Source organism: Lutzomyia longipalpis, chromosome 2, assembly GCF_024334085.1.
Source record: "Lutzomyia longipalpis isolate SR_M1_2022 chromosome 2, ASM2433408v1".
Taxonomy (NCBI): domain Eukaryota; kingdom Metazoa; phylum Arthropoda; class Insecta; order Diptera; family Psychodidae; genus Lutzomyia; species Lutzomyia longipalpis.
Window position 1 is genome coordinate 35,372,166 of NC_074708.1, and position 10,614 is coordinate 35,382,779.

The 10,614-nt window shown below is 41.6% G+C and overlaps 1 protein-coding gene across 1 annotated transcript in view; it reads left to right on the plus strand.

The window, feature by feature from the left end:
• Nucleotides 1–9,684, plus strand: part of LOC129790090 (cadherin-related tumor suppressor) — a 132,677-nt gene extending 122,993 nt beyond the window's left edge. The window contains exons 9-10 of the mRNA XM_055827305.1: nt 812–6,173; nt 6,265–9,684. Of these exons, the coding sequence (XP_055683280.1) occupies nt 812–6,173; nt 6,265–8,956 (8,054 nt within the window). The 3' untranslated portion in view covers nt 8,957–9,684. The remainder of the gene's footprint in view (nt 1–811; nt 6,174–6,264) is intronic.
• The last annotated feature ends 930 nt before the right edge of the window (nt 9,685–10,614 follow it).

Below are 10,614 nucleotides of genomic sequence, written 5' to 3' on the forward strand. Positions count from 1 at the left end.
CCTTCTCCACAGTTTCGCATTGGACTTAAAATTTCTGCATATACATATATGCATGAAAGAGTCATGGAGTTTTGTACAGGGTATAGGCTTCCCAATGTTTTGTGGTTTAGCAATATTTCCTTTAGTTGAATTATTGCCATTTCTCTCTGTCTTCCTCCCCATGGAGTGATATTTTAAGCGGCATGATTCGATGAAGGTCTCTCCTTCGGAGACAATAAAACAATTGAAAAAAAAGTTCTTTTAGAGCGTGGGAAGGGGTGAAAAGTATTTTTCATACATTACAGATCATTTTTCATATTGATAAATATTCAAGAAGCCAAAATGGGCCTACACGAGTGATTTATCATTAGATTATGCTCAAGAATTCTCTTTGATTCTCACCATTATTGCGTTGGAATAAAATATTAATACCTACAATACGCGTTATATATAAATATCTCAGTAAAACCAATTTTACCAATATTTAATCAATTATTGACTTCAATATTGAGTCAATGTTGGTCCGCATAGTTGAACAACTACTGATAAATCAGATTGAGCGACAATTGATCAATAGCCCAGTAACTATGTTTGAGTGACCGATGATTGAGCTAAAATTGTCCAAATTTTAATTTAGACAATTTAATTTTAATTTTAGATCAATCAATTATTGCTCAATCATAGATCAATCTAATTGATTGAATATGATTGACCATGAGACGGCTGTATTTGTTCACTGGGATGCATTAGTATAGCATAGAATAGCAAACTAATATCTGTAGTTAAAACCAATTAATTAATTTATGTTTTTTCTCTCTCTAATTCTTTACAGGATCTCCTCCTTTAACCGGAACTGGAACCGTACGTGTTGTTGTCCAGGATATGAATGACCATAGTCCTGAATTTGCGAGACAATCCTATCGTACAATTGTAATGGAGAATCAACCATCAGGCACAAAGGTCCTACAACCAAAGGCAATAGATAGGGATGCAGGACTCAATGGGAAGATACGGTTCAGTTTACTGGGTGAAAAAGTGGAGAGATTTCATGTAAATCAGGAGAGTGGTGAAGTAACAACATCCCTTATTCTTGATCGGGAAGACACATCCGTTTACCACCTAACTCTCATGGCTCAAGATAGCTCAGCCACAGAACCCCGAGCAACAGCAGTGAATCTCACAATCATTGTTGCAGATGTCAACGACAACACTCCTGCCTTTGAACAACCCTCCTTCAATGTAAACGTGCCAGATCGCATAAAGGCTAGTCAATTTGTCTTCGGAGCGAGAGCTGTTGATTTTGACGAGGGTATTAATAGTCGAATTGTTTATTCAATTAGTGGCAAAGATGTTGATAAATTCGCTATTAATTCCAACACTGGAGTCATAAAGACATCAGAGGAGTTGTCGCTCAATGGCCAAGGCGTTGATAAAGTGTACAGTTTGATCGTAAAGGCAGAAGATCAGGGGCTAGAACCACGATTTGCCACAGCAGAACTGACCATTCTTCTCAAACCAGCTCATCTCTTCCCAACATTCACATACATGGCTGAAACCCAATTCGTTATGCCTGAAGATGTAGCTGAAGGGAAGATAATCACAAAAATCTCAGCTACATCACCAAAGAAAGGACCAGCTGGAAATATCAAGTATGCTATTGCTGGTGGCAATACGAAGGATGCTTTAAGAATTGATCTCAGTACTGGAGAGGTAACTGTTGGCAAAGGTGGACTTGATTATGAATCTCTTCAGCAGTACGAGGTGTGGATTGAAGCTTCAGATTCTGACAGACCATCCCTCAGGAGTGTTATACGCCTCCTTATCAATGTAACCGATACCAATGACAATGCTCCCGTAATGGATAAGATGATCTATCATAGCGAAGTTATGGAAGAAGAAGCTCCGCCATTGGAAGTGGTTAAAGTGAGTGCAACTGATGCGGATTCCGATGAAAATGGACAGGTGACATATCGTCTGAGCAATGACTTTGATGGGGCATTTGAGATTGATTCCGATACGGGTGAAATCTACACAAATATGCGTCTTGATCGAGAGGAAGTGTCCCTCTTTGAATTAACCGTTGAAGCTGTCGATCAGGGAATGCCTCAGCTCACAGGAACAGCCACTGTTTTGGTAACAGTCCTAGATAAGAATGATAATCCACCTCGATTCACAAGGCTATTCAGTGTGAACGTTACCGAAAATGCTGAGATTGGATCATTTGTAATCAAAGTAACTTCCTCCGACTTAGATACTGGAATTAATGCAAATGCAACGTACAGTTTTACGGAAAATCCTGGAAATAAGTTTTCAATTGATCCTATTTCGGGAAATGTCACTGTTACGGGACACTTAGATCGGGAACAACAAGATGAATACCTTCTCAAGGTAGCAGCAGTTGATGGAGCATGGAGAGCAGAAACACCGCTTACAATAACAATCCAAGATCAGAATGACAATGCTCCAGAATTTGAGCATAGCTACTACAGTTTCAATTTTCCCGAACTCCAGAGAGCTGTTGCGTTCGTGGGACAAGTTACTGCAACAGATCGTGATAAACAAGGACCTAATTCAGTCATTTCGTATTCCCTGCAACAACCATCGGATTTATTCAGCATTGATCCCGCAACTGGTGATATCTTCAGTAAGAGAACTATTCACTATCGTCACACGCAGATGGAGGCATCACCTGAAAATATGTACTCCTTGACAATTCTTGCTACAGACAATGGCAAACCACCAATGTATTCTGACTGTTTGATAAATATCAATGTTGTGGATGCTAACAACAATCCACCTAGATTTGAGCAGCATGAATATTTGTCTCCAGTTCCAGAAGATGCCCAAATTGGTCAGAGAGTTGTGCAGGTTACAGCAAGAGATGAGCTAGATTTTGGCATCAATGCTGAAGTGGATTATTCCATAATAAATGGGAATGGAACTAAGAACTTTGGAATTAACAAACAATCTGGATGGATTACTGTGATCAAACCATTGCAGAATCTTCTGAGTCGTGTGTTTGCCTTGCACATCCGAGCGATTGATAGGGGTGTACCACCTCAGCAAGATGAAACGGTGGTCACCATTGTCGTAACTGGTGAGAATCGCTTCTCACCAGTTTTCACTGCACTAAGTTACCAAGTGATAGTACCTGAGAACGAACCAATTGGCTCAACTATCCTAATTGTTAGTGCTTCTGACAATGATGACGGTCCAAATGGCATGGTACGCTACTCAATTTCTGGAGGCAACGAACGGAAGGAATTTGCTGTCCATTCTACTTCCGGTGCGGTGACTATTCTTCAATCATTGGACTACGATGTTGTCCAAGAGTATCACCTCAATATTACAGCTGAAGATTTGGGATTCAAATCCAAGAGCGCTGTTGCAATGCTAACAGTTACCTTAACAGACATCAACGACAACGCTCCTGTATTCAATCAGTCTGAATACCATGCTTACCTTCCGGAAAATTCCCCGCCCAAAAGTTTCGTTTATCGCGCTGTGGCTGTCGATAAGGACTCACCGAAGAATGCCGTCATTTTGTACTCAATCATTGGAGGTACAGGCAAAGATGTATTTTCCATTGATCAATCATTGGGAGTTATCAAGTCCAAAATAAGTTTTGACTATGAGGAGGAAAATCTCTACACTCTAGATATCATGGCTGCCAATCCTGATTCAGTAATGTCCAATACAGTCAAAATTATCGTCCACATTACTGGAGTCAATGAATTCTACCCAAGATTCATTCAACCCGTTTTCCATTTCGATGTATCTGAATCTGCGGAAGTTGGGACAAGTGTTGGAGTTATTGAGGCTACTGATAAAGATTCAGGTGACGAAGGAAAAGTTTACTACCTCCTAGTTGGCTCAAGCAATGATAAAGGATTTGGTATTCATCCTGAAACTGGAGTTATGTACGTTGCTAGAAATCTCGATCGGGAAACACAGAGTCGAGTTGTTTTGACGGTAATGGCAAAGAACTTTGGAGGTATCAGAGGTAATGATACAGATGAAGCGCAGGTGATTGTTTCCATTCAAGATGGTAACGATCCTCCAGAGTTCTTGATGGCAACCTATGATGCCAATGTGTCTGAAGGAGCGCAAATAGGAACGAAAGTAGTCACAGTTAAAGCAGTCGATAAGGACATTAGACCACAAAATAATCAATTCAGCTATTCAATTATTGGAGGGAATAGCGATCAATCCTTTAAAGTGGATCCGCAGACTGGGCAGATTGAGACATCACGAAGACTCGATAGGGAGACAATGCCAGAGTACTCTTTGACAATTGGTGCCATTGATACAGGAATTCCTCCTCAGACAGGTACTGCCATGGTGCATATTGCAGTAACTGATATTAATGACAACGGCCCAGTATTTGATCCAGCTGATGTTGTTGGTTATGTTACGGAGAATGAGCCAGCTGGAACGAGCATAATGACACTCACAGCAACAGATCCAGACTTACCACCCAATGGAGCTCCTTTCACATACTACCTCATTGGTGGTCGTCATAAATCCATGGTTACTGTTGAGAAGCACAGCGGTCTCATGAAGACAACGCGAAGTCTCGACAGGGAAGCAACACCTGTGCTTGACCTTATTGTTGAGGTTGAAGACAATGGGAAGCCCAGGATGCGATCACAGCATGCAATCACTGTAAATGTGAGGGATGAAAATGACAGCCCTTCAACACCTAGAGTTGTTCATGTTCTCGTACATGCTTTCAATGGGCGCATTCCCATTGGAAAGATCGCCAATGTTCATCCAAATGATCCCGATACTGTGGGTGATTACAGGTGCAAAATCCTCACGCACGGAGCTTCGTCGGCAGCACTACAAATTCCAAATGGATGCAATTTGCACACTACGCCGAAAACACAAAATCAAGGATACTCCTACTCAATATCCGGGAATGATGGTCGCCATGCTGACGTGGTGTCCACTGTTAGCGTGGAATTCCTCTTCTTCGATAATGTTACAGTTGAAAATTCAATTACAATTCGAATTGAAAATAGTTCAGCTTCACAATTTCTCGGATCAACGTACAGATCATTTTTGGATCTCATGAAGAGTGTCATTGATTCAGGGGATGAGTTGAATTTGTATTCCTTGAGAGACACGAACAACAGTCTCGAATTGGCAGTAGCAGTTAAAAATCTTGGAGGATACCGATCAGCGAATTACGTTACGGAGCGTCTGTTGAAGAAGAAAGATGCTATGGTACAGCTATTGCAAACATCAGCTATAACAATTGGTTATACACCTTGCAATCAGGATACCTGCGATAATGGTGGAGTATGCTCAGAAAGGATTACTGTTAATCAGGATGAAACAAGGATAACAGACAGTCAAGCTTTAATCTTTACATCTCCTCTTGTGAATCATGATTTCACCTGCCGCTGTGTTGAAGGCTACACCGGTGTGAGGTGCGATAAACGGCAGGATCCTTGCTCACCGAATCCATGTCAATCGGGAGGAGAATGCAGACGTCAGGGTTATGACTTCCAGTGCCATTGCCCACCACATAGAGAAGGGAAATTCTGTCAACTTGAACGTGGTGATGCGTGCTCCAGCAATCCATGCAAAAATGGTGGATCATGCCGCGAAAGTCCAGATGGATCATCCTTCTTCTGCCTTTGCCGCCCAGGATATCGAGGAAATAACTGCGAGACAATTGCTGATTCCTGTAGACCAAACCCATGTCTTCATGGAGGGCTGTGTGTTAGCCTTAAACCTGGGTATAAGTGCAGTTGTGTCGATGGTCGCTATGGACGCCACTGTGAAAGAGCTACATTTGGCTTTAAGGAGCTCTCTTACCTAGCATTCCCATCCCTCAATGCTGCAACAAATGACATCAGTATCATCTTTGCCACAACCAAACCTGATGCCCTTCTTGTATACAACTACGGGTATCAGAGTGGTGGACGATCGGATTTTGTTGCAATGGAGATTGTCAAGGGGAAGGCTGTTTTCTCATTTGGTGGTGCTAGGACAGCTATTACATCCGTTGTTGTTGGAGGACCTCATGGCACCCTATCTAATGGGAAGTGGCACAAGGTTACCGCAACTAGGAATGAGAAGGTCATGTCGCTGAGTGTGTCAAAATGCGATGAGAATGGAGATGTCTGTGATGAATGTCGTCCTGGAGATGCTTCCTGCTATTCTGATGACATTGGCCCAACTGGGTAAGTTTGTTTTTAATTAAGACAAATTTTCGCATCATCTTTGTTTAGTCTTTTGAGAAAAATATTAAAATTCCTTTCAAATTCTTTACAGAACTCTCAACTTCAACAAACAACCTCTTCTTATTGGTGGTTTGATGTCAGCTGATCCAGTTCTTGAACGCCCAGGGCAGGTGCACTCTGACGATCTTATTGGGTGTGTGCACAGTGTCTCCATAAATGGGCGTCCATTGAACCTCACGAATCCCATCAAATCCAGAGGAGTAGTTCCAACATGCAGTAGAACTACTGGTGGACCTTGCACAAGAGGACTCCCTGGGGATCCCAGCCTCTCACTGTGTGGCTCTTTTGGAACATGTATGGATCGCTGGCATACGGCAATGTGTCGATGTGGTGGTGATCTGCTCTCACCAGACTGCTACCAATCCCTTGATCCCATCTCACTCGGAGACGGTGGATTTATTGAGTTTCAAATCTCCGAAAAACATCGACGAATGCAACTGCTGGAGCATCTTTACAGTGAACCTTCAATGTGGAACTATGAGGTATCCAGAGAAAAGAGATTCACAACGAAGAATGGAGGCAATATCACGACACTTGCTCTCATTGAGGATCCCCCGAAATCCATGAGCATCCTCTTTCGAACCCTCCGACCAAATGGGCTGATTCTCTTCGTGGGCACCAATAAGCATTTTACTTCGGTCGAATTGAGAAATCGTCGACTTGTCTATAGTTCTCAGCAAAATTCTCCAGTTAACATGACTGATCAGCATCATGATAATCTAGCAGATGGGAAGTGGCACAACGTGACTCTCTACTCATTCAATCGTGTCCTCCGCGTACTTGTTGATGGCAGACGCATTGGAGATGAATTGGATTCAGCTGGAGTTCACGATTTCCTAGATCCATACCTTACTGCATTGTCAGTTGGAGGAGTTAGACGAGAACTGGTATCTTTGGATGCTGTTCCACCACCCTTTGATGGCTGTTTTGCTAATTTCACCATCAATAATGAGATTCAACCGTTCAATGGATCCGGAAGTATTTTCCCGGATGTACAAACTCGTGGAAAAGTCTACCAAGGCTGTCATGGATTAATTGGCTTGGGATCGGCACAAGTAACAGACCCACTCAGTATTGGCATCACTCTTGTGATTGTTTTCTTTGTCATCCTTCTGGTAGCAATTTTTGCATCCTTCATTGTATTCCGCCTCAGGAAGCAACAGAAAGAGAAGAGCGGTGGTCCTGGGGGGCCAAGTGGTCTCCATAGTAAACAAAATGGAGGACCTACTCTTCTTGGAGGTGGAGGAATGTCTTCCGCAGCTGACTGTGTTATGGGTCGCGGACTACACGGTGGGGATCCCACTGTGGGTTTCCACACAGACAATGGAGACCTTATTCGAGGTGTAGCTGGGCACCATCTTGTGGCTCCGGAGCTCATTTCGAAGAAGTACAAAGAAAGGGAATTGTCATCGAGTGACCATCAGAGACCCCAACGTCCAGATATCATTGAACGTGAAGTTGTGAGCAAAAGTCCACCATTGAGGGAAGAACATCATCCACCAATTCCACCACCTAGTCAACATCACCCGCACGATCATCCTGGAGGAGTAGATTTGGGATCTGAATTTCCGGAGCACTATGATCTTGAGAATGCTAGCTCAATTGCTCCATCAGACATTGACATTGTCTACCATTACAAGGGATACAGAGAAGCAGGTGGTGTGAGGAAGTACAAGGCTACACCACCACCAGTAGCCTCGTACACCCACCACAAGCATCAAGCAGCAGCACAACAGCAACATCGGCACTCACCCCATCATACTGGGCCCTATGGGCCTCGAGTGCCCCCAACGGCTAGCGCTCCACCAACAAGTGCTCCGCGTCAACATCAATCAACGCCGTTGGCACGTCTCTCACCAAGTTCGGAACTTAGTTCACAACAACCAAGAATCCTCACGTTGCACGATATCTCGGGGAAACCCTTGCAGAGCGCCTTGCTGGCCACCACGTCGAGTTCTGGAGGCGTGGGAAAGGACGCTCTGCACAGCAACAGTGAGCGCAGTCTCAACAGCCCTGTGATGTCACAGCTGTCTGGCCAGAGCTCAAGTGCTAGTCGTAAGAATCCAGGACCTCCGCCCCAGGCTCCCAATGTAACAGCCGTGGGCAGTTTAACTGCTGAGGAAATTGAGCGTCTCAATGTGCGTCCTCGTACCAGCAGCCTAGTCTCTACCTTAGATGCTGTTTCGAGTAGTAGTGAGGCACCTAGGGTACCCGGGGCAGGTCATCATCTAGCCCACCTCCATCACTCCCCCGCTGTGGATACGCACAGCTCAACGTCCACAGATGAGAGTGGTAATGATAGTTTTACGTGCTCAGAGATTGAATATGACAACAACAGCCTCAGTGGGGATAAATACTCAAAGCCCGGTGATGATGACGATCGACGTGGGAATGAAAGTGGAGCAGGTTCAGGGAAGCCCCCTATTCCGCCACCATCTTACGATGGATTTGACTCATCCTTCCGGGGTTCCTTGAGCACACTCGTTGCATCCGATGATGATTTGTCCACTCACATGGGCGGTATTTATCGGCAACCCAATGGGGCCTCACCCAGTGCCACCACAGCCCTCGGTTGGGACTACCTACTCAACTGGGGACCTAACTTTGAGAGCCTAATGGGTGTATTCAAGGACATCGCCGAACTGCCGGACAGCGTAAATGGGCACGTTCAGCCATTGAGACTACCAAGTAGTATGCAGAAACCATCGGAGGAGTACGTCTGACAATGGTGAGGGCAAAACATCCCAAATTGAACCAGAGAGACGAAGAAGTTAGCAGAAACAACGTAAACCCCATCCCTTAGGTGTACATAGTCTAATTTAATGGTAATAGTGAAAACAAATCAATTTACCCCAATTGGGGCTTTTTTGGGGACCAACCTCAATAAAATAATACAAAAACAACCCCAAAAAGTGACCCCTTTGGGACCTTCTATGTATGTCATATAGAAATTTTAATTTTAGTTCTCTAAGCAATAGATGTGTGTGCGTGAGAATTGAGAAAGAATGGGCAAAATGGTGCAGCCTTGTATCAAGGTTCTTCAATTTATGTAAATTCCTGAGTGCTATATACCTAAATAACTTAATGAGCATTTGCTAACATATAGGATGATCGTATTCTTGTTAATAACAAATTTTTTTTTTACAATAATTTGTATCATCTTGCCATAATACGAGAATATATCGTATTTATTTTATTTTTTTTAATTTCATGAAAATGAAAATCTCCTTTCTAAAGTTAAAGAAAGAAAATCTTCCCATTTTTTTTGTTAGTTAGAATACAAAATAAGTCTCAATTTTACAAGAAAATTATCTTGTAAACTTGACAAACTCTTAGGTGAAACGAATAAAAAGACTGTTCAATTTTCTGTATAAATAAATTAATTAAAAATGAAAGGAAAAACAATAAAAGACATCCACTAAAATAGTGATATATAAAATACAAAAAGAAATGTTATATAGAATGGTCAATATTTGCCATTTTAATGTGCAAAAAGAAAATTAACAAAATTGTAGGAAAAAATCAAGAAAATTTTATAAAGTTTAGAAAAAGAAAAAAAATTACATTTTTTACTGTAACTATTGATCCTTAATACTGTAGGAAAGTGTTGAAAAAAAAAATGATGAAAAGTTGTGTAAAAAGGAGCATTAGGATGAGACATGAATTTCTACATAAACCCAGTACAAAGTAAGTATGAAATAGTCACAGCATAAAGAAAAGGAATAAATTTTCTGTCACACAGTGGTGATTCAGCCAAAAGTAAAACAAACAAAATTAATTTAATTCGAAAAAATATTATTTTTTTAAAATTATTTGTTTCTCACTCAGAAAGATTTGTTGGCTTAATTTTCGTTAATTCAACATATTTCTAACTAATGTAAATAATAAAATTCATTTAAATTCGGGAAAGTCTAATGTTTCCCGTTTTAGTCTACCTATGACCCAAAAATCGCGAAAGGGTTAAAATAAGAGATCTAAAAAACTGAATTTTATAAAAATTAATAGAGTTTTAGAATATCTCTGTTATCCTTTTAAAAGAAATGTATTTAAACGTCCCCAAACACTCCTCCTTAATTCGCCACTGGCCGTGCTTTACTACAGAGAGCAAAGAAAATGAAGATAAGTTCTGAAACTTATACATTACTTTGTACCTAACTAAGGTGTGATGGATAGAACTTTATTGAAAAAATTTAGGAAAGTAAGTTGATTATTTTATTTTCTTTAAAAAAAGAGAAAAATATTTTTTTTTATTAATTATTTATTATAAAATATGAACCGTTTTGTAGAAAATAATGTTACATCTTTTTAATTCATTTCCACGCCTTGGGTGGGAAAGGGTAAGGACTCTTTTCACAATTTGTCCAGCACTGTGCGCATGGAA